At 36.7% G+C, this 23,617-nt stretch overlaps 1 protein-coding gene across 2 annotated transcripts in view; it reads right to left on the reverse strand.

Annotated features, from left to right (window-relative positions):
- Positions 1,883-23,617, reverse strand: part of ADGRG7 (adhesion G protein-coupled receptor G7) — a 68,218-nt gene continuing 46,483 nt past the window's right edge. Inside the window, exons 14-16 of one of the 2 annotated variants that reach the window (XM_021070565.1) lie at positions 21,622-21,777; positions 19,428-19,584; positions 1,883-7,669 (exon numbers count right to left, since the gene is read on the reverse strand). In XM_021070565.1, the coding sequence (XP_020926224.1) occupies positions 7,412-7,669; positions 19,428-19,584; positions 21,622-21,777 (571 nt within the window). In that variant the 3' untranslated portion in view covers positions 1,883-7,411. The remainder of the gene's footprint in view (positions 7,670-19,427; positions 19,585-21,621; positions 21,778-23,617) is intronic. The other variant, XM_021070566.1, reaches the window with a different exon arrangement.

Below are 23,617 nucleotides of genomic sequence, written 5' to 3' on the forward strand. Positions count from 1 at the left end.
GGTTAAGGATCCAGCATTGCCACAAGCTGAAGTATAGGTTACAGATTCAGCTTGGATTCAGCATTGCCGTGGCTGTGGCATAGGCTGGAAGCTTCACCTCTGATCTGATCCCTAGCCTGGGAACTTCCATATGCCACAGGTGCAGCCCTGAAAAGAAGGGGAAAGAAAAAAAAAAAAAAAAAACCCAACCCAATGTGACCCAGCAATCCTACTTTTAGGATACCAGAGAAATCTTCTTGCATGAGAATACACATATGCCTCTGTGTATTATTTTCAAACAAAAGAGTACAGAGCAATTAGAAGAAATGTATACACAGAGATCTCCAAAATATTTTTTGAGAGAAAAAAAGCAAGTTTCAGAAAATTAACAGGGCAGGAAAGAGTTAGTGTAGCATCCTGAGGCTGCTATCCTTAGAAAACCCTGCTTGCAAGGTGGGGAGAATGGTTCACTGTACCTAAGCTGTTGTACAAACAACATGGTTTATGATGAACAGCTGCTTGCTTTCTGGGAGTCTGGGATTTTGGTACAGACCAGGGAGAGCATGCCTCTGTGACCTACCCCAAGTAAAAACCTGGGCCCTGAGTCTCTAATGAAAATTCCTGATAGACTGCATTTCATTGCTGGAGGAATTAAGCACATCCTTTGTGCTGTACAGAAAGAGAACTTTTGAAAGCCTATACCTCCTTTCCTCTAGAGTTCACCACGTGCAACTTTTTCTTTTGCTAATTTAGCTTTACACTGTTTTGCTGTAATATATCAGAGCGGTGAATATGACTTTACACTGAATCTTATGAGTGCTCCTAGTAAATCGCTGAACCCGGGAGTGTGCTTGGGGACCACCAAATCAGTTCCCTCTACCATTTACATAAAAAAAGAGAAAAAAGCACATGTAGGAGACTATGAATTTCTATGCATGTACAATTTTGTGTATATGCATTTCTTAAAATCTGGAAGAATACACAGCAAATTTATTACAGTGGCTCACTGTGGGGAGAAAAGGGAAGGAAAAGAAGATGAAGGGGATGGGGCTTTGGCTCTACTTGGCATGCTCTAATTTATCTTCTTTTTTTAAGGAAAATATATGCATATAATACATAGGTAGAAACAATATTTTAAGTTGATTTTAGCATAATTTCAGCCTGCATTCAGAGTCACAAAATTTTACAGCTGGTACAGAATTTAGAATTCACGTAGTCCTGCCCATTACAAAGGTAGAGCCTAGGCTTATGCCCAGAGAGACAAATGTCTTGCCTCAAGTCACATAGCTTATAGCTGGGACCACAAATGCCAGTCCAGAATGCTTCCCTAATGGCTTGGTAGTAACTATGGCAAAAAAAAAAAAAAAAAAAAAAAATCAGTCTATTTTCTGAAGTATTTCAAAGGTCCAGGCAGCCTGAACTGTTATATCATGATTTCATAGCAGCTTATATCAAAGTTCAGCAAATTATCAACATCATACTTCCACGTGTAACAAAACTCTACCAGAAGAAGATAAGAATTGGACTATAGTTCCCTGGGAAATACCACTTTTAAGAGATAACAACATTAGATCATACCACTCTGCTTTGCTTTTATTTTCTTCTTTTTCTTTGTTAAAATAAAGTTTTAACCTATCAAGCAATAGGATTTTTCAGAAACATGGTCAGTAGCTTGCAAAAAGGATTTATGACCTGTTTCTACTTTTTGAAAAAATTCAAAAATCAGGACTTTAAATACTAACTCCCATATGTTGCCATTGAGAGTATAAAAAGATAAAACTACTTTGGAAAACCGTTTGTCAGTTTCCTATATAGTTAAACAAACACTTGCTCTATAATTCAGCAATTTCACTGCTAGATATTTTAAGAAAAAACATGTCACACAAAGACTTGAAGAAGAATGTTTATATCAGTTTTATTCATGTTTTTCAAAACCTAGAAATGACCAAATGTCCCTCGACCAGTGAATACATAAACAAGATGTGGTCTATCCGAACAACCGAATTCTACTCAGCAATAAAAATTAGCAAACCACTGATATAAACAATATGGATGAATCTCAAAAACACCATACTGAGTTAAAGAAGCCAGACTCAAAAAAGGATTTGGTCCATTTACGTGGCATTCCAGAACAGGCAAAACTAATACATGGTAATAGAAAGCAGATCAGTGGCCGCCAGGACCAGGGATGGGGGAAGGGTTTTGGGAAGGGGTGCATTACAAGGTGAAGGAAATGTTCTTAATCTTAGGGTGGTGGTTTCACAGGGGTACACGTTTGTTAAAACTCATCTAAGTATATACTTAATCTGGGTGCCTTTTATTGTATGTAAATATATGTCAATAAAGTTAATTTTAAAAATAAAAAATGTAAGCAAACAGCAAATTATTTCCAACAACCAAAATGTAAACAAATAATTGCTAATCTCCTCCAAGTTTAGTGTTTCATTTTTAACAAAAGGTGGATGGACACAAAAAGACAGAAAGCACATTTGAGGAGAAAAAATAACTGTCATGGAACTCCACACAATTGCAGTCAATATAATGAAGGGGGAGAGATGTCATGTGTCTGCCAACATGATTCATTTGCTCTCAGTTGGCATATTTAAGCCCTTGTTCTTCATTTTAGAAGTTTCTAAAATATTCCTTAATACAAAAAGAAATATACTCTGCCTATATAAAGACATTTAAATGCAAGAAATGCTAAATGCTCCATAAATCTTTTGGATATTTTGAATCAAATATATATTTTCATTATATTAAAAAGAGAGGAAAATAATACACTGGGGGGAAATACTGTCACCAAAAGTAATAATTAAAGGGCTAATAACTGTAATAGAAAAGAATGCGTACAAATTTATGAGAAAAAATAACAGTTCAATCGATAAATGGACAACTCATGCAAATCATTTTAAAAATAAAATATCAAAGTAAACAGTATACCAAAAAAAAAAGTTTATGGTAGGCCAAATGTTGGTGACCTTATAAATTAGTGTAATATTTTCAAGACTATATAATAGTATATACAGGGAACTTAAACAAATGCCCATATCTTTATTTATTTTTTTCTTTTTGGCCATATCTTTGGCACATGGAGGTCCCCAGGCCAGAGATTGAATCTGAGCCACAGCTGTGTCAATGCCAGATCCTAACCACTGTGCCACGGCAGGAACTCCCAAATGTCCACACCTTTGACATGTTTACCCTAATCTTGAGAATTTATCATCAGAAAATAATTAAAAAGAAAGGAAGAGTTCCCGTTGTGGAGCAGTGAAAACGAATGTGACAAGGAACCAGGAGGTTTCAGGTTCGATCCCTAGCCTCTCTCAGTGGGTTAAGGATCCTGCGTTGCTGTGAGCTGTGGTGTAGGCCGGCAGCTACAGCTCCAATTAGATCCCTAGCATGGGAACCTCCATATGCCGCAGGTGCAGCCCTAAAAAGGCAAAAAAAAAAAAAAAGAAAAAAAAAGAAGAAAGGAAAAATATATGTACCAGTTTATTAGTTATATTCACTACAATATTAAACACTGAGATGATCTAGATATCCAATAATAGAACAACTTAGTAACTTATGCCATATTATGCAATTATTATAAGAATGAGGAGATTGTAAGCAAAAATCAGAATAAAATTTCACTTACTATAATTACAGTTATTTAAATTTTTATGCATACAAATAAAGAGTATAAGGGAAAATGGAAAAACAGGCATTATCGATGGATTAGGGAATTATGGATTTTGTTTTGAAAAATATAACTTATAAATATCTTCTAAAACTGCCATAATGGTTAGCATGATGTTTTAAAAATATAAATAGGAAGCCATTTCCTCTCTTAGTAACTGGACCCTCCCCCTATAATCACCATATTTGTTCCCCCCACCCCAGCCACCCCCAGGATAGAACCAATCCTGGTGACTCTGTATTGGACCTCATCTGAGGAACCAGGTACTAAAGGTCCCAGGGTCACAGTAAGGGGATTCCACAGAGCCAGAGACTCCAGTGTTTGACAGGCTAGTATGATCCAGTCAGCACTTTTGGCCCAGGTTTTCCAAGCATTGGCAAAGAATGCCAAGCTCTTCTGAATAAGGCAATGACAAATTGATAGCAATTGAGCTTGAGAATGACCTCCCTTTGTTGGTTACAGGGGAAAAAAAAAAGAGAGAGAGGCAAGATAAACTTCAAAATTTAAGAAGTAAGTAAGAGAAAAAGCAATCCAGACTCTAACTGGATTAAACAGTGACCCCTGAACTATTAAGACCTGAGAAAGGTTGCTGTGGCTGTGGTGTAGGCCAGCAGCTGCAGCTCCGAATGGACCCCTATCCTGGAAACTTCCATATGCTGCAGGTGCAGCCCTAAAAAAAAAAAAAAAAAAAAAAAAAAAAAATTAAAATTAAAAAAAATAATGAAAATTTTAAAAAGACCCAGGAAAGGAAACCCAAAGGTCAGGATGGTTGTTCCCTGAAGAAACTACATGTGCTGACACAACCAAAAAGGACATAGGGTACTGTTATCACATGAAATATATCAGAAACAGGGAACAGTGTATTCACAGAATATCATGAAAACCAGTTCTGCAGTACTCTGAGTCTTCCTTTCATGAAAATTTCTTTTCCAATAAAATTACCCTTCAGCCCTTATAGTCCCTGTCCTTACTTCTCAAATTCCAAGGCACCAAATAATTTCATGCTTTCCTTACCCACTCCATTCAAACCCTGCTCAAATAAGGACCTAAGAGGCTCGCTCAAAGTAAGACTAAAAAGCCTGCAAGAAGTTGTTTTCCCAGGATGCCCTTGTATTTTGGAGATACAGCGAAAGCACCTCTATGCTTTGCTGCCAGCTTCCTGTCCTTGGTGTAACTGTCAACTCTCCACTCAGGGTATCCTGTCAACCAGGTCATTTCCCCAGCCCTCCACTTCACAGTGAGTATGTGACTCAGTCTGAATCAACAGTCTCTGGATACAATGCCTGTGGGCACAGAAGCCATGAAGGTATGCCAGTTCTTGGTCCTTTCCTCTCCCTGCCCCTGCTGTGCACTGTATCAGAGGGGACTGAACAGCAGTTTCCTGGCTCAAGTGGCTTCTGGCTGGCTGCAGCCAGTGGGACACTGATAGCAACCTGCAGGGCAGGAGGAGGGGGATGCTAATGGCCAGTTTCCAGCCATTAAAACCCAATGTGAGGATGAGGCTAAACATGGAAGGACAAAGCCAAGAAAACAGGGAGAGAAAAAGAGAATCCTGACATGTTCTTTGAACTCACTGAGTTTAAACTCTAAATACAAAGTTAGTGGTCCAAAGCAGGACACTAGAGTTAAAAGGGGCTACTAGTAATACTTAAGTCAGGACAATAGGAACAAATTGGGACTGGCTCAGACAAACCAAAACATACAGTCAACTCACTTAAACTCAACTCAGCCCCTACACTTTACGATGAATTGAACCATTAAACTCTGACTCTTAACCTAATTGGAGTTGCATCTCCCTCACTAAAAACTAAAATTCCTGACCAGTGTATGAGGTGAAGGCTTAAATCAGTAGAATTATTTCCAGGGTTCCCTTGTGGTACAACAGGTTAAGGATCTGGTTGCAGCAGCTCAAGTTGCTGCTGTGGCAGGGGATCAGTCGCTGGCCTGGGAATGCCCTCATGCTCCAGGTGCAGCCAAAAAAAAAATAGAATTATTTCCAAGTGGCAGGATTTCAGCGTAGGCAGGGGAACAGTACTGCCCACCTGACTTAACTCCACAACATGCATGTGGAGCTTCCACATTTCTGGTACAGCCATTCCAGGAACATGGTATGGAATTATGGTTGATCTACCCCCAAATCATGGAAAAAATGAAAACTAAAACCACCAAGGGAACAATATATTTCACCCTCGGACTTAATGTAGTTCTTTGGTTACTTTTTTTCCCCCACATTTAAAGTGACCTTTACTAGGAGATCCTGTCGTGGCTCAGCGGAAACGAATCTGACTGGTATCCGTGGGGATGCAGGTTTGATCCCTGGCCTCGCTCAGTAGGTCAGGGATCCAGTGTTGCTGTGAGCTGTGGTGTAGGTCACAGACGTGGCTTGGATCCTGAGTTGCTGTGGTGTAGGGCTGGTTGAGTTGTGAGTTGCTCTGATTAGACCCCTTGCCTGGGAACTTCCATATGCTGCAGGCATGGCCCTAAAACGCAAAAAAAAAAAAAAAAGAAAAAAAAAGAAAAAAAGAAAATACACACATGCCCTTTACTTAAGGTTTATTTTCATCTGAATGTGAATTTCAGGGCACAAAGTAGGTCAACCACATCTTGTAATTTTCCCAAAATCCAGCACCTATTTAGGGATGGCACTAGAACACCACTGAAAACACTGCCCTCTGAGAACTGCTTTACTTCTACATTCTCTTCCTTTTACTTTATTCCATTATCCTGTAAGGTCTCAGTTAAGCTACAGATAAAATAGGCTCTTGGCTCACCTAGAAATCCAACAGTCATTTACAACCATTTCTATTAGAACAAACAAGCAAACCATGTTCTTTAGAGTGTGGTAAGGGTGTGCCACAGCTCACATGACATTTGAGTCCCTTAGTTCAGTTCAGCAGCTGCCCAATTTACAGCAGAGCACACCAACTAAAAGACTCTATCTCCAAGTCCAGCGAGAGTTCTCCCCCACCCAGAAGAGGTCATTTTTTATTTAGGAAGCCTTTCATGATTCAAGTATTTGAAACTCCAGGAGCAGCTAGATCTTTTAAAAGCTATAAGGGGTGATTGTAACTAAGTTTCCATATTTTGAGTCTCACTGTCATTTCATCAAGGGCAGATATCAAGAACTGGAAGGAAATATCCAGAGGCTTTAGCAACCAGCTATATATTTTTTTAAATGTCTTACTGCCCATTTCTCATGGAGTCAATTCCTCTGGTCATAAAACATATTTTTTAGCAGAAAAAAAAAGCCATTTCCAAAGGTTAAATTGGTACAAAAGTCTTAACTGGAAATAAAAGTATAAGCACATACAAAATTTAAAATATGCACAGATCAGAAGTATGATACATACAAGCCATTCCCTGCAGTGTTTATCAAGAGTCATTTTGTTCTGGAGGGTAAATTCTTCTCTTCATGTCTTTTTTAATAAATTGCAAAATAATGTATTTTAGGTTCAATATTTTTAGCAAAGTTTCTCACACAGACTATGTACGAGGAACAATGATAATTTTGAATATTCTTGAAAGCTGAGTGGAGTCTTCACTTCATTGGTATAAGAATCTATTGACTAAGAGAGAAATTACCAAATCCATTATCCCTGATGATAACAGACAACAGGTTTTACTGGATTCTCAACTTTGAGCAAAATATACTGAGGGAGACCCCCCTGGAAGACTGTGTACTAAAGGAAGGAAACAGGAAAAGTAAAACTCAACATGCGATGGATAGAAAGAGGACCACAAAAGGTAAGAGTTTTACTGTCCATCTGCTTGGTCACTTTCAGGGTCTGTCATTTCCTCAGTAAGTACAGATGGATCCAGCAGCCTAAAGCGTCCGTATAGGGCTGGAAATGACCTGAGCATGTTATACATCCTGACACGCAGCCGCAGTGGGCTCATTGACGGCAGCACCTTCACTTTCCCAGCAGATGATGACAATGATTTCAACACTGTGGAAGCTTTATTCTGAAAGATTTTTGTTCTGACAGTGTAGAGGATAAAAATTTGCAATCCCTGGAGAAAAAAATAAAAGTTTATTATTAGATAAGTATTGAGATACAGAGTCAGGGAAGAGATTTTACTTTAGCCTACCACCTACCCTTCTCAACCTGAGGTGACCCAATCAGGAGCTGCTGTGTCCTTTTTTGGTCTAAGAAGGTTGAGGCAGTGTTCTTCTCATATCTAAGCTCCTATATATAAGGAGGAGAGTTAGGAGACCTGCGTTCAGGGTCCTGTTCACCACATGCTGGCTGTGCAACCGAGAGGCATTTTTTTTTCCTCCTGACACCAACCAATTCTGACCCTAATTAGGTGTTCTACAACTTGATTCAATTCTGATGCTAATTACTAAGAGTTCATGTCAGACTCCACAGGTTTAGGGCTCAGTCCCACAAGACAGCCCCACTGGTGCTACCATGCATGAGTGTTAGGTCCGAGGTTTATCCACACCTCTGTCCAAATTGGCTACTGCCTCCCCACTTCAGGTCTGACGACTCACTATAGAGACTCACAGAACTCACTAGGGAAATGAGTTTAACTTCCCGTCATCTGTTTATTATAAAGGAACAGCCAAACAGAAGAGATTACAGGGCAAGAGTATGGAGCTTCCATGCCCTTTCTGGGTGTTGTGTGTCACCCTCCCAGCACTTCAATCTGTTCACCGATCTGGAAGCTCTCCAAACCCCTTCAGTTAGGGGTTTTTATAAAGGTTTCATAATACAGGCATGACTGATTAAATCATAAGCTGTGGGTGACTGACTCCATCTCCATCCCTTCTCCTGTTCCTAGATGTTGGAGAGTGGGGCTGGAAGTTTCAAGCTTCTAACCAAGCCTTGGTCTTTCTGGTGAACTGCCTCCATCCTGAAGCTATCTGGGGGCGCCAGCCACTGATTATCTTATTAGCATACAAAAAACACTCATTACTCAGCGATTTTAGGAACTGTGTGCCAGAAACCAAGGACAAAGACCAAATACTAATTTTTTAGTATACCACAGTAACTTTGCTCCTTTTCTAATGTCTATGATTATCCTAACAGAGGCAGACTCACTCTGGATTACCTAACATTCTGTAAGTCTACATTTCTTGGAGTTTTAGAAACATAACTAGAAATTTGGTGCATTTAAAGACAAAAAAAAATTGGAGTTCCATTGTGGCTCGGCCATAACGAACCCAACTATTATCCATGAGGATGTGGGTTGATACGCTACCCCACTTAATGGGTTAAGGATCTGGTGTTGCTGCCAGCTGGATGTAGGTCACAGCTGTGGCTCGGATCTGGCGTTCCTGTGGCTGTGGTGTAGGCCAACAGCTAAGGCTCCAATTCGACCACTCACCTGGGAACTTCCATGTGCCGTGGGTATGGCCCTAAAAAGCAGAAAATAAAAATAAAAAAAAAGAAAGTTGAAAAACATTTTAAGCACTGTTATTCATTGTTTTTCTCTACTTTAAATATGAAGGCCATATGTGCATGAGGAGTTAACCCACAAAAGATTAAGCACTATTTTGTATTCATTTTAAAATAAAAACTACCACTTATTAAAGTCCTATTAATATCAGACACTTGCTTTTCATTGAGCTTCATCATTTAATCTTTCTTATTTATTCCTAATAACAACCCTATAAAATAAACCTTACTATCCTCATGTTACAGATAAGAAAACTATAGCTCAGATAAATTAAGCAACTTGCCTAAGATTACCTAACCAGTAATCAGTACAGCCTTGCACTATATATTTGGCTTCAAAACTCCTCTATCCAGTACACTACACTGCCTCTTGCTTGTAAATATAATAGAAAGACAATGTCAAGTGTATTACAGCATGTAAAAGGCCCCTAATAATTCCTCATTAATAAAATTTGTGGGAAAAAAAGATTAAATATTATCTGTAGTTGAGAATATTGTGCTAATGTTCATTTCTTGATTTTGACAACATTATATAATTATTATCATTGGGGAAAACTGGAAAAAGGGTACATGGGAACTCTGTATTATTTTTGCAACTTGGTATATTAAGACTATTTCAAAATAAAAAAGTTATTTAAAAACAATCCATGGATGTCTCCCAGACTGGCACCTATAGAGCCCCAATCCTTAAAAGGATTATTTCTAGAATCATATCCAAAGGATATTGTTATAGGAGACTTCATGCTATGGCAAGATAACTCTGAGAGTTTGACTAATGAAATCAATACATATTGGCAAGAAATATTCCATCTATAGTTCTCTGGCCAAAAGCAGAAAGACTAACTTGATTGGGTGGTATCTGCTCCTCTGAAGAAGGCCTTGATGGCACATGGAAGTATGCAAGGGGACACAGGTTTCAGAAGGACAAAAGTGGCCGCTGGTCATCCTGCTTGTTCAAGGGAGAGAGTTTTGCTTTGGGGACATGAAAAAAATCTTCTTTCTTAGAGAAGTGTTCTCTTGGTGGGGTACACTGTTTCACTTGGCTTTTCCAGAATTTAAATTCTAAGATAAAGATAAGACTGGATAGAATTTCTGATTGAACAATAATTAGGAAAAGACCTAGATCATGGAGAATCCATAAAGACACCATCCTGCACAGCTCTGACTAAATGGACTACCAATATCTCTGTGCTCCCTAAAGCCTCAAAGATGTTATTTGAAAAGACAAAATGTATGGATGAAACTAATTCTCACTAGCACAAAGTAATATCTGTAGCACTTAGTAAGTGTATATTAGAATTATAGATTATTCCAAATCTAGAAGGAGCCTTCCAAGTAAACTAATCTAGTTGTTCCTACACTTTAGTATGCATAACAATCTCCTGGGGCCCTCGATTAAAGTGAAGGTTCCTAGCTCTTAATAGATTCTGATTCCAGGAAATGGCATTTAACACATTATGTAAATTCTGTCGTGGACAATATTTGGATCCACTTTGAAAAACAAGTGTCAATATCAATAGACCCCTTTCATTTTATATTTTACATGCCTCACTCAGAGAGGCTGTGTGTCTTTCCTAAAATCATATGAACCATTAATTGTAAAGCTGGAAGCAGCTTAAATATCCTGACTTCATCGGGTGCTCTTGCCATATATCCGCCTTCAATTTTATAACATGGTATTAACATTTTGTAATAAGCTTCTATTTTGTAATATACTTCTCCTATGCATGAAAGAGGGAATATCCTTGACCAGACCTTTTTTTAGATACTTTTCTAAATTACTGGGCACTCTAGGCAACAAATCCATGGTTCAGCTGGCAATCCCAGACTAAGCTTGCACTATTTAATGCTCTTCTGGGGAGTTTCCTTTGGGCATTACAAACAATAGAGATCTGCCTTATAATACATTCGAATTTGGTGGCAGGCACACATCCATTGTTTAAAGGAATTATTTTCAAAGGCACTGGAGAGGGCTGCCTGGGATGGAGTGAGGTCTTACAAACGTTGAACGTGGTGGTAGCAATTCAGACAGCCAAGCAGTTCCCAACACTGCACTTTATAGACTATCATTTGTGGTCAAGCCAAATTTACCTAATGCCCTTGCCAATGATTTCCATTTGTATCAGACTTCTCTCCTCAATATTTGACCAGAGCCAGAAATAACACCATGAAACTAACTTCACTTAATGGTTACTATTCTCAGTGACTTAATAAGACAATCATCAAATGCTACAGTTTTTTCACAAAATAGTAGACTAGTCCATCCTGGTATCAGACAAGATGATATCTACTGTGAAAGATACACACAGGCATATTTCTTTCCTTTTTTTTTTTTTTTTACTTTTTAGGACCAAATCTGAAGCCTATGGAAGTTTCCAGGCTAGAGGTCTAATCAGAGCTACAGCTGCTGGCCTACACCACAGCTACAGCAACACAGGATGCGAGCTATGTCTGTGACCTATACCACAGCTCATGGCAATGCTGGATCCTTAACCCACTGAATGGGATCAGGGATTGACCCACATCCTCATGGATAATAGCTTCATTTCCACTGAGCCACAACAGTTAACTCCACAAGAATGTTTCTTGCACTAGAGAACTGGGAATCTAGTTGAGATGAGAGTTGTATGCATAAAAAATTAATTTCCCAGTACCAGAAAAAAAGGAATAAATAAACTTATAAAAATATATAAATTATGTTTTATTTGATAACAAATTATATTTATTTAATTCAGAGTTAAATTAATAAAGTTACAATTGAGGCCATCATTTTAAGAGATTAACGCTTGTAAGTAAATAAATTATATGGATTGTACCAATGCCCATTTCCTGGGTTTTATTATATGTTATATATAAGATGTTATCATTGGAAGAGTTGGCTGAAGGATACAATTGGAACACTCCACTATTTTTATAACTTCTTGTGAGCCCAAAATTATTTCAAGAAAATATTCTAAGGGATGACCTGAGAGTAGGAATAACCAAAAACAAACAAACAAACAAAAAAAACCCAAACACACACACACACACACACACACACACACACACACACACACACGGAAAGAAAGAAAAGAATTCTAACCTTTCTAGACTTTTTCCCACAATACAAAATCTCAGTAAGTCTATAGAATTTCAAAGAAAAAAACACTATTGCCAAGAATTAAACGCCAAGCTAATATGGGGTTTATGTGCCATGGTACCTAAAGAAAAATTATCAGCTAAGAGAGTTCTCACTAATATTTATGAACTATCCACAAATAATTACTCAAAAATATGCTATAATTAATGAGAAATTCCTTAAAATTAAAAAGTCAAAGTGACAGGACATTCTAATATAGAAGGACTGGCTAAAGACACAGGAACTATTTAAGTATAAGAAAATGCAGTTAGTACATTTATCAAACAAAATCTAAATATTATGAATAACTTTTGAAAGAAAATAATTTAACAACAATAATTGTATGAAAAATTTTAAGTTGTACCGATAAAACTGGGAGACAATAAGCAGTTAAACGATGTTCATATTACTATCTTTTTTTTTTTTTTTTTTTTTTTTTTTGCTTTTTAAGGCCCCATCCATGGCATATGGAGGTTCCCAGGCTAGGCGTCAAATCAGAGCTATAGCTGTGGGCCTATACCACAGCCACAGTAACTCAGGATTTTAGCCAAGTTTGCAACCTACACCGCAACTCGTGGCAATACCAGATCCTTAACCCACTGAGTGAGGCCAGGGATTAAACCTGCAACCTCATGGTTCCTAGTTGGATTCTTTTCCGCTGCACCGTGACGGGAACTCTCATATTACCAACTTTGAAAGGAAAGAATCAATACACTGTTTTACTTTAGAACTGAAAATCTCCTCTTACAAATTGTATCAATGTTTAATGGACAAAAGTAATAATTAATGGAATGAAAATATCCTAATAATTAGAGAAGTTCAAATAAAAGAAAATGTAATTAATATGGTAAAATATATAAAACTAAAACATATAATGGATACATGTGAAAAAAGAAAATAAAATGACAACATAATATGCATATCAGTTTCAATATGATAAATTTAATATTAAACATATTAATATTTAGCTACATAGATAAAACTTTTTTTTTTTTTTCTTTTTAGGGCCACACTCAAGGCATATGGAAGTTCCCAGGCTAGGGTGGAATTGGAGCTACAGCTGCCAGCCTTCGCCACAGCCACAGCAATGCAGGATTCGAGCCACCTCTGAGATCTACACCACAGCTCATAGCAACACCAGATCCTCAACCCACTGAGCAAGGCCCGGGATCAAAACTGCAACCTCATGGTTCCTAGTCAGATTCATTTCTGCCACTCAGTAATAGGAACTCCAAAGTTTAACTTTTAAATTGAAATGGAAAAACAGTGAGAAAATGTTTTAAAAAACACAAATCTAAATATATGGGGTCTGAAAAGAAGTAAGTCAAAAGCAAAGTGACACAGAAAGGTTATAGGCAAAAGAACTAACATAAATAGATTGGATAAGATCACATTAAAAACAAATCAGAAGTTACTATACTAATATACAGCAAATTAGATTACAAGATAAAATAGGAATGAGAATGACTTGTTACACTGATGGAAGGTATAATGCCTTAGATATATACAACATCCATAAATTTTTACAAACATGATAATACAGCATTAATTTGTATAAAAACAAACAGTTAAACATTATAAGAAAAACTGGTAGAAAAGTATAAAAGGGAATTTTACATGCCTTTCTCAGTCTTCAATGAACAAGTTAAAGGTAAATAAGATTTTATTAAAAATAATTTAAAAATCATATCATCTTTAAAAATTATGTATGCAACTCTGCTGTACACCTGAAACTAATGCAACATTGTAAGTCAACTATACTCCAGTAAAACTAAAAGAACTTAGAAAATACTAGTACTAGGTCTGGTGTTCAAGACAAACATATGTCATGCAAACTATTGCTTTTGGAATGGATTAGCAATGAGATCCTCCTGTATAGCACTGAGAACTATGTCTAGTCACTTATGATGGAGCATGATAATGGGAAAAAAAAAGAACATATACATGTATGTGTAACTGGGTCACCATGCTGTACTGTAGAAAAAAAATTGTATTGGGGAAATAACAATTTAAAAATGTTTTAAAAAAGACAAACATGTCATATTCAGGAGGAAAAGTATATTTTTTATTAAACATATTAAAGATATTGCCAGAAAGTAATTTCAATAAATATTAAATTGGAAAATTTTCTAAAGCAATAACGATCTACATGGAATTTTAGGAATTATATCTTTGCTTTCAAGGTTAGAGGTCTGGAGATTAAGGAGTGCCTTTTCTTGCTGCATGCAGGTGATCCAGTGATCCTATTTATTCACACAAATGCTGGTATAGAGTGTGTACTTTGGAAGAACAGTACTTTTCACTGTTGGTGGGAATGTAAATTGGTGCAGCCACTGTGGAAAAAAGTATGGAGGTTCCTCAAAAACTAAAAATAGGACTACCATATGACCCAGTAATTCCAGTCCTAGGTGTATACTTGAAAGAAACAAAAACTAATTCAAAAAGATGCACCAAAATGGTCATAGCATAGCAGTATTATTTAGAGTAGCCAAGATTTGGAAGCAACCTAAGTGGGCTATCAACAGATCAATGGATAAAGAAAGCATGGTATATATACAATGGAATACTATTCAGCCATAAACAATGAAATTTTGCCATTTGCAACAACAAATGGAGGGTATTAATTATGCTTAGTGAAGTAAGTAAGACAAAGAAAGATAAGCACTGTATGATATCACATACATGGAATCTAAAAAATAAAACAAACTAGTGAATGTAACCAAAAAGAAATAGACTTGCAGATCTAGAGAACAAATTAGTGGTTACCAGTGAGGAGAGGGAGATGGGAGAGGCAAGATAGGGGCAGGGACTAGGAGGTACAAACAACTATGTATAAAACAAATAAGCTACAATGATATATTGTACAGCTCAGGGAATATAGCCAATATTTTATGATGACTATAAATGGATAAATGATAACCATTAATAATTGTGAATAACTATATTGTATACTTGAAAGTTATATAATACTATAAATCAACTACACCTCATTTTAAACAAAATACATTTTAAAAAGAAGAGAAAAAAAGGAGTTCCCACTGTGGCTCAGTGGTAATGAACCCAACTAATATCCATGAGGATGTGGGTTCGATCCCTGGCTTCACTCAGTGGGTTAAGGATCTGATGTTTCCATGAGCTGTGGTGTAGGCCACAGATGCAGCTTGGATCTGGTGTTGCTGAGGATGTGGCATAGGCCAGCAGCTGTAGTTCTGATTCGACCCTAGCCTGAGAACTTCCATATGCTGCACCTGTGGCCCTTAAAAAAAAAAAAAAAAAAAACTGCCTTTTTTAACACTGCATTGTAGGATTTATAACGTATGCATATATAATACAAAAGACAACTAAATGTAAAGGAAGGGAGGATAACAAGTGAACTTACACTGTTACAAGAGTTACATTTTAGTGGAAGTGGTAAAATGTTAACTCTCAGTTGATTATGAAAAGTTAAGGATATATAATATATCCCTAAATCAACAAAAAAAAGTCTAAGAGTCACTGCTTAATAACTGACATAAATATGGAATCCTAGCAAAACTAAATTTATCCAAAAATAGGCAGGAAAAGAAGAACAAAGAAATAAAAAAAATAGAGTGGCAAAAGAAAGCAAATAAAATGTTAATGAATTCACCCACATCAAAAAGACATTAGCTCTAAACAAACTAAGCACTCAAAAGACAGAGATTGTCAGAAGAAAAAAGTAAGACCCACTGAGTCACTGTCTGTAATATACATACTTTAAATATAAGAGGATAGATAGATTGAAAGTGAATGGATGAAAAACATACACCATGTAACCAATATTAATAAGAAGGCTAGATATCAGATAAAGTAGACTTCATGACAAAGGGCATTATCAGTGTTAAGGGGACATTTCCAAATGATAAAGGACCAATTCATCCAAAAGACGTAATTATCATGTGTATAGCAGAACCTCAACATATATGACATAAAAATTGACAGAATTAAGGAGAGAATAAATTAATTCCCAATCACATTTGGGGATTTTAATACTCCTTTTTCAGCAATGGAGAGAAGCAGACAAAAATATTGGTAAGGACAGAAAATCTGTGTAACACGAAGAGTCACTCAATCCTACTGACATACCCAACAACTGTAGAATACCATTCTTTTCCAGGTTAAATGTTTTGTTCACCAAAATAGATCAAATGCTTTCTAGGCCATAAAATCAATCTCAATAAATTTTAAAAAATTAAAAGAAAAAAATTCACACACAACTTACCAAGACCGAATCAGGAAGTAATAGAAAATCTAAATGGAGTAATAATGAACACAGAGATGGATCAGTAATTTAAAATCTCACAACAAATAAAAGCCAATGGTCAGATGGCTTCCCAGGTGAGTTATAACAAACATTTAAAGAATTAATACAAAACCTTCTCAAACTCTTCCAAAAAAAGTGAAGATGAAGGAACACTTTCCAACTCTTTACAGGGCCAGGATAACCCTAATACTGAAGCTGGACAAGGATACTATAAGAAGAGAAAATTGCAAGCCATATTCTTTATGAATATAGATGCAGCAAACCTCAACAAAATATTAGCAAACTAAATTCCAAAAAAACATTAAAAGGATCATACAACATGATCAATGGGATTCATCCCTGGGATACAGGACTGGTTCAACATATGCAAATCAATAAATGTGATACACCACATTAACAGAATAAAGGACATAAATCAGGATCGTTTCAATAGATGCAGAAAAAGCATTTAACAAAATTCAACATTCTTTCATGAGGAAAACTCTCAAAGAATTAGGTATAGAAGGATTGTTCCTCAACATAATAAAGGCCACATATGACAAAGCCCACAGCTAACATCATACTCAACAGTGAAAAGCTAAAAGAATTTCCTCTAAGATCAGGAGCAAGACAAGTATGCCCACTCTTGCCACTTCTATTCAACATAGTACTGAAAGCCCTAGTCAGAGCAGTTGGTAGGAAAAAGAAATAAGGCATCCAAGTCAGAAAGAAGTAAAATTACCTCTGTTAGCAGATGACATGATCTTAAATACAGAAAACCCAAAGACTCCACCAAAATAAAATAAATAAATAAATAAATAAATAAATAAATAAATAACAAACAAACAAAAAAACCCAGAACTAATAAATTCAATAAAGTTGTAGGCTTAAAAAAAAAAAAAAACCACCATACAGAAATCAGTGGCATTTTGATACACTAAAAACAAACTACCTGAAAAAGTAATTAAGAAATCAATCCCACTTGCCATAGCATCAAAGACAATGAAATACTTAGAAATACATTTAGTCAAGGAAAAACATATACACTGATGACTATGACACTGATGAAAAAGATTGAAGAAGGCAAAGATACACGGAAAGACATCTGTATGCTTGGATTGGAAAAAAATTAATATTGTGAAAATGTCTATATTACCCCAAGTAACATAAAGATACAATGCAATCACTGCCAAAATTCCAATGGTATTTTTCACAGAAATAGAAAAAAACTATCCTAAAATTTGAAATCATTACCTTGAAGGGAAAATAGAACATCCATGTTCACTGCTGAATTATTCACAATAGCCAAGATATGGATACAGTCTAAATTCCCTTTGTTGAATGAATGAGTAAAGGAAATACATGGTAGACAGAGGCAGTGTGTCAATATTATTCAGCCATAAAAATGAAGGAAATCCTTCCGTTTGTAACAACATGGATGAGCCTGGTGAGCCTTATGCTAACTGATATAAGCCAAACAGATAATGACAAATACTATCTGATATCAGCTACCAGTGGAATTTTTTTTTTTTTTTGGTCTTTCTGTCTTATTAGGGCCACACCCATGGCATATGGAGGTTCCCAGGCTAGGGGTCCAGTTGGAGCTGTAGCTGCCGGCCTGTGCCACAGTCACAGCAATGACAGATCCAAGCCGAGTCTGTGACCTACACCACAGCTCACGGCAACGCCGGATCCTTAACACACTGAGCGAGGCCAGGGATCGAACCTGCAACCTCATGGTTCCTAGTCGGATTCATTTCCGCTGAGCCAGAAAGGGGACTCCATCAGTGGAATTTTTTTTTAAGTGAATTTCATAGAAACAGAAAGTAGAATGGTGGTTGCCAGGGGCTGAGAGGAGAGGTAAATGGGGGAAATGTAGGTCCAAGAATACATATTTTTCAATCATAAGAAAAATAAGGATCTAACATACAGCATGAAGACTATAGTTAATAACATGGCTTGTGTCCTTACAAGTTGCTGAGTAGTTAAGCATTCTTGCCTTACACACACACACACACACACACACACACACACACACACAATGTCTTAAAAATGATATAAACACATCTATTTACAAAATAGAAACAGTCACGGACATACAAAACAAACTTATGGTTACCAAAGGGGATAGCAAGGGTAGGGGAGATAAGTTAGAAGTCTGGGATTAACATATAAACCCTATTATTGAAAAAATAGGTACATAACAAGGACCTACTGTATAGTACAGTGAACTATACTCAATATCTTGGGTATACCCAAGATACCTATAATGGAAGAGAATCTGAAAGGGAATATGTGTATACATCGTGTGTGTGTGTGTGTGTGTGTGTGTGTGTATACATGTATAACTGAATCACTTTGCTATACACTTGAAACTAATACAACATTGTAAATTATTCTTCAATAAAAAAAGAAAAAAGGAAAAAATTAACTATGTGAAGTGATGGATGTGTTATTTTGGTCATTCTATATGTATATGTGTATCAGATCATCGTTGTGCATTTTAAAATATACAATTATATCTGGCAATTATTCCTCAACAGCATTTTTAAAAGATAAATAATAACAAAATCTCAAAAAACAGAAAGGAAAAATTCAGCCAACCCCGCAAGGGTCCAAGCTCCAGGAATCACTGTGACATTGACCGTATCCATCATGGCGAGGAGCTATTGTGAAACTGTTGCGTGGGAAAAAGGGAAAGGGGGTGTTGCTAGCCACTCAACAAAATCTCTTCTGCTCAAAGGAGAGGAACTAACGTCATCCATCCCTATTGCAATCATATTCCGTGAACTCCAGCTCAGCAAAGGACATAGTAGGTACATCATAAAAAGCTATTTTTCCCCTTTCCTCAAAGTGCATTAAAAATAGAATCACCTAGGTAACTAAGTAATGACCTTAAAGGGGTTTTAAAATAAGAAAACTTTTGCCCAGGGTGATACATCTCTGCCACTCTGTGGTCTGCTACTCTCAGACTAATCCACACCATACCTGCGTAGTGTTGAATAGGCAGAATATGTAGCTGAAGATGATCCTGATGTCATCATTATTCATTAGCATTAAATATGCCAGAATCCAGGTAATTCCAAAAACAACTGCAATAGATAATGTGCTAAGAATCTTCTTTAGGGATGAAACCTTTTTTGTGCTAAGTAAGAGAAGGCAAGAAAGAAAATATGGTTCACTTAGGTTTTTACTTAATATCATTGTTACACTCCTATTGAAAACACATATTCAGCTGCCCATATATACTGTTCATTAAATAAGATTATGCCTCAAGTGAAAAAAAACCCATGCCAACCTGGATAAAATATATACACAAAAAGAAATATGGTGACCCCACAAAAATCTCAGGGGTCAACAGTTCCTTAAATAAAATTGCGGGCAAATTTCACAAAGAACTCACTTTTTCTTTGGAAAGAAATTTTATTTTAGTGATTGTTACAACTGGATCAGTAATTCCTTTTGGGAGTATCTGGGAGTTTCTCATGCCATTGGTTGAATTATTAAAGTGCAGTGTTATCTTCCTCCCTGTCACGATGAGTCTGTATTCCTGGAATCTAAGCTTGGCCATATGACATACTTTCATCAGTGGGACATTAGCATTTATTCCACAAACAGAAGCCTGAAAGCATCTGCTCATCAGGGCATGCCTTTTCTTATTGCCCTTTAGAACCCTGAGAGTACTATGTTAAGAAGGCTGGACTTGACCTAATGGAGAATGAGAGATCATATGGAGCAGAGATGAGCTTCCCCAACTGAGCACTTTCCACTCAATATCAACCAACCATGAGTTATGGTGGCATGAAAGTGAATTATCTAAGATTATCCACCAGCATTCAAGTCAGCCAAGACCAGAACAATTGACCAACACTCAAACTTATGACAAATAAAAAATACTTGTCATCCTAAGCCATTGAATTTTAGGGTAACTTGTTATACAGCAAAGCTAACTGATACATAGAAGATAATTTACTAAACAATTTCTCCATTGAAACTGAGCCAATTTAAGAACCATGAGCTATCAGTCAAAATTTTGAAATACAAATCTGATTGATGTCTGTGACCAAAATGGTATTGTTTTATGTAAAGGAAATACAAGCCGATTTACAATTAGACTAACAAGACTTAGCCAAGGTTTATGTAAATTGCTAAGAAGGCATAGGTGTGAATGATTATTAGTGATATCTTTTCCCATATTTCCCCTCAATATGGGCTATCATCCTTATAGGAAAGATGATATTTACTCTTAATTGGTAAAAGTACACACCTAAGATTAAATTCCCACTAATGATGGTTGTTTTGACACATCTCTTCATACTAAATGGATCTATTTGGTAACCAACCAAGTTCAGAGATGTGTTTAGAGTAATTCTACTTGGGTTACGCAGAGTTTTGTAGAATTAAGCCTGAATTCACAGCCTCATTAGCACCATGTTCTAACCAACTCATGCCATGGGAGATAGGGATGGGGGAATGTACATGTTTATTAGTTTCTGTTCTTCATCTCTCTATCCGAAAGCTCTTTCTGTACATGAGGGATGACAGGGAAGATGCTTGCTGGGGTCAGAAAGGTTAAAGAGAGGAAAGAAGCAGTCTATATGGGAACTGATAAACCAGAAGCACGTCTCATTTGCAGCAAATGTGGGCCCAATGTTGTCAGACAATCCAATTTTTTTCAAGAGAAAATATAATTTTTCAGTGAAATCTCCCAATTGTTATATGGTTGCAACTAATTTTTACAAACTGAAAGCCATTATGTGATTCAGGTGACACGTGTAAAATATAACCTACAAATACTAGTCTGTAAAATGAAAATACAGTTACAAGAATCTCCTCACAACCTTCTCATATTTTTAATTATTCGAATTTGATTTTATGAATATTGGGATTGGGGGAGAAATTGTTTTTATTTAGTGTCTTTAGGTTTAGTTTTTAGTTGAGCTCATACAGCACAAAAGTATCTTATATAATGCAAAAGACCCACCTTGTAGTACTGATGCTGGAAGATGAGAAGATTCACTTCCTGAGACACAGTTTAAGGGAAGATATGTCCTGCAAACCACATATCCTGCCATTGCCCCAGAGTCTGAAAACTCTTCTAGGAGCTGTGGATATTTTACCATGCTGTATCATGCACTAGATGAGTCATGTCTGCCAACTTCTCATTCATTGGGAATCTTACCTTGTCAGATTCTGGTTATTCCTCCACAGCACTTTGACTGCGATGACAATAAATATAACAATGTTGCTGATGAGGATAATGGTCACAGGTACGATGAATGACCACAACAATGGACTTTTTATAAAATCATTGCCTTCCTGAACTGCCAGCCAGCAGCTGGAGAGAGAAAAGTAATGATTTCAGCAGACTAAGAAAGGCATACAAACTCTCTAGGCTATTAACACTACTAACATTCACTCAACTGAAAGACCCGCTAAGAGTCAATATCCCTTTGCCTTCTATATATTTGAGATGACTTTTAAGAATGCAACCTACTGGAAAAATGAAATGCATTGGTTCTTCCATCTTTCTCTGTGAGACAGCATGGGCTATTTGAAAGAAAGTGGGCTTTTGAGTTAGGTGGTCCTAAATTTAAATGTCACTCTCTGTCACTTACTAGACGTCTGATTAGACAAGCTATTGTTTTAATTTATTTTTGAATATGTAGCACAACCAGATGGCTCCAAATTTTAAAGGTGCAAATATTTAAAGATAAGACCTCCTCCTATAACTCTCCCTAGTTACTTAGTTTTTATCTCCAGTGATAATCAATGTTTCTTGTGTATTCTTCCAGATTTAGGCTGTGCATACACCAGCAAATATATATTTTTTCCTAATTTTTAAGAAAATGATAACATATAATATTTTTACATCTTACTTAGCAACATGTCTTGGAAATCACACCATATCAGAACATAAAGACTGTCCTCATAATTTTTACAGCTGTGTATCATTCCATTATTTTGTTATGCCATAAATTAATTAAACTATCTCCTATTAATGGGAATTTTTTTTAAGTTTAAAGTTTAAAAAATATGTGAATAGAGGAGTTCCTGTTGTGCTTCATCAGGTTAAGAACCTAATTAGTATCCATGAAGATACGAGTTCGATCCTTGGCCTCCTTCAGTGGGTTAAGGATCTGACATTGCTGCAAGTTGCACCAGAGGTCATAGACATGGCTTAGATCCCACATTGCTGTGGCTGTGGCTGTGGCTATGGCATAAGCCAGCAGCTGCAGCTCCAATTTGACCCCTAGCCTGGGAACCTTCATAGGTTACAGGCACAGCCTTAAAAAGAAAAATATATATATACATAAATAAAAATACATGAATCATTCTTTAACCTCAGTGTATCTGCTTTTGTCTTTTAGTTATTGTTGACAGTAGTTCCAATGGTATTTTCTTTCTCATCTGTGAGGTATGGTAATCGACTTCTGGCATTGTTGTAAGAATAAATTCATTCACTTAAAAAGTATTTACAGAGTACATGCTATATGCCAAATGCTGTTCTAGATAACAAGATATTAGAAGTGAAAGAAAAACCAAAAATCTTTCTTTGGTGAGTTTATTCCAGTGCAGAGAAATAGATTAAAAATGAATTAATTAATAAAATACTATATCAGATGGTAATGAGTGCTGTTGAGAAAAATAAAGCAGTTAATGAGGGTAGGTCTAAAGTATATGCGTGTCCATATGCCTGAGTGTGTGCATAGGGGAGCAGGGGAGGGAATGTTTCATTTTAAATAGAATGATCAGGAAAATTCTTATGGAAAAAAAGTGATACTTGAGTAAAGATCATAAGTAGATGAGAGGGTGGGGTATTCTAGGCAGAGGGAACTGCACATGCAAAGGCTCTGAACTGAGAGGTAAAAGCAAAGAGGCCAGTATGGCTAAAACAAAGCATGTAAGTAGATGGGATTAGTGAAAAGATGCAAATTATGTCAGGGCATTATAAGTGACTGCAGGTACTCTCTGTGAGAAGGAGAAACTTAACATGATCTGTCTTTAGTTTTAAGTATTACTCTAGCTGGATGCAGGGATAAGAGAAGAGCATACGCAAAAGTCAGAAGTGCAATGATCTGATGGCTTAGACTCAGGGAGAAGAGATGCTGAGAAATAGTCTGATTCCAGATGTATTTAAAAGTAAAGCAGGAGTTCCCGTCGTGGCTCAGTGGTTA

The sequence above is a fragment of the Sus scrofa genome, chromosome 13 (assembly GCF_000003025.6).
Source record: "Sus scrofa isolate TJ Tabasco breed Duroc chromosome 13, Sscrofa11.1, whole genome shotgun sequence".
Lineage (NCBI taxonomy): Eukaryota > Metazoa > Chordata > Mammalia > Artiodactyla > Suidae > Sus > Sus scrofa.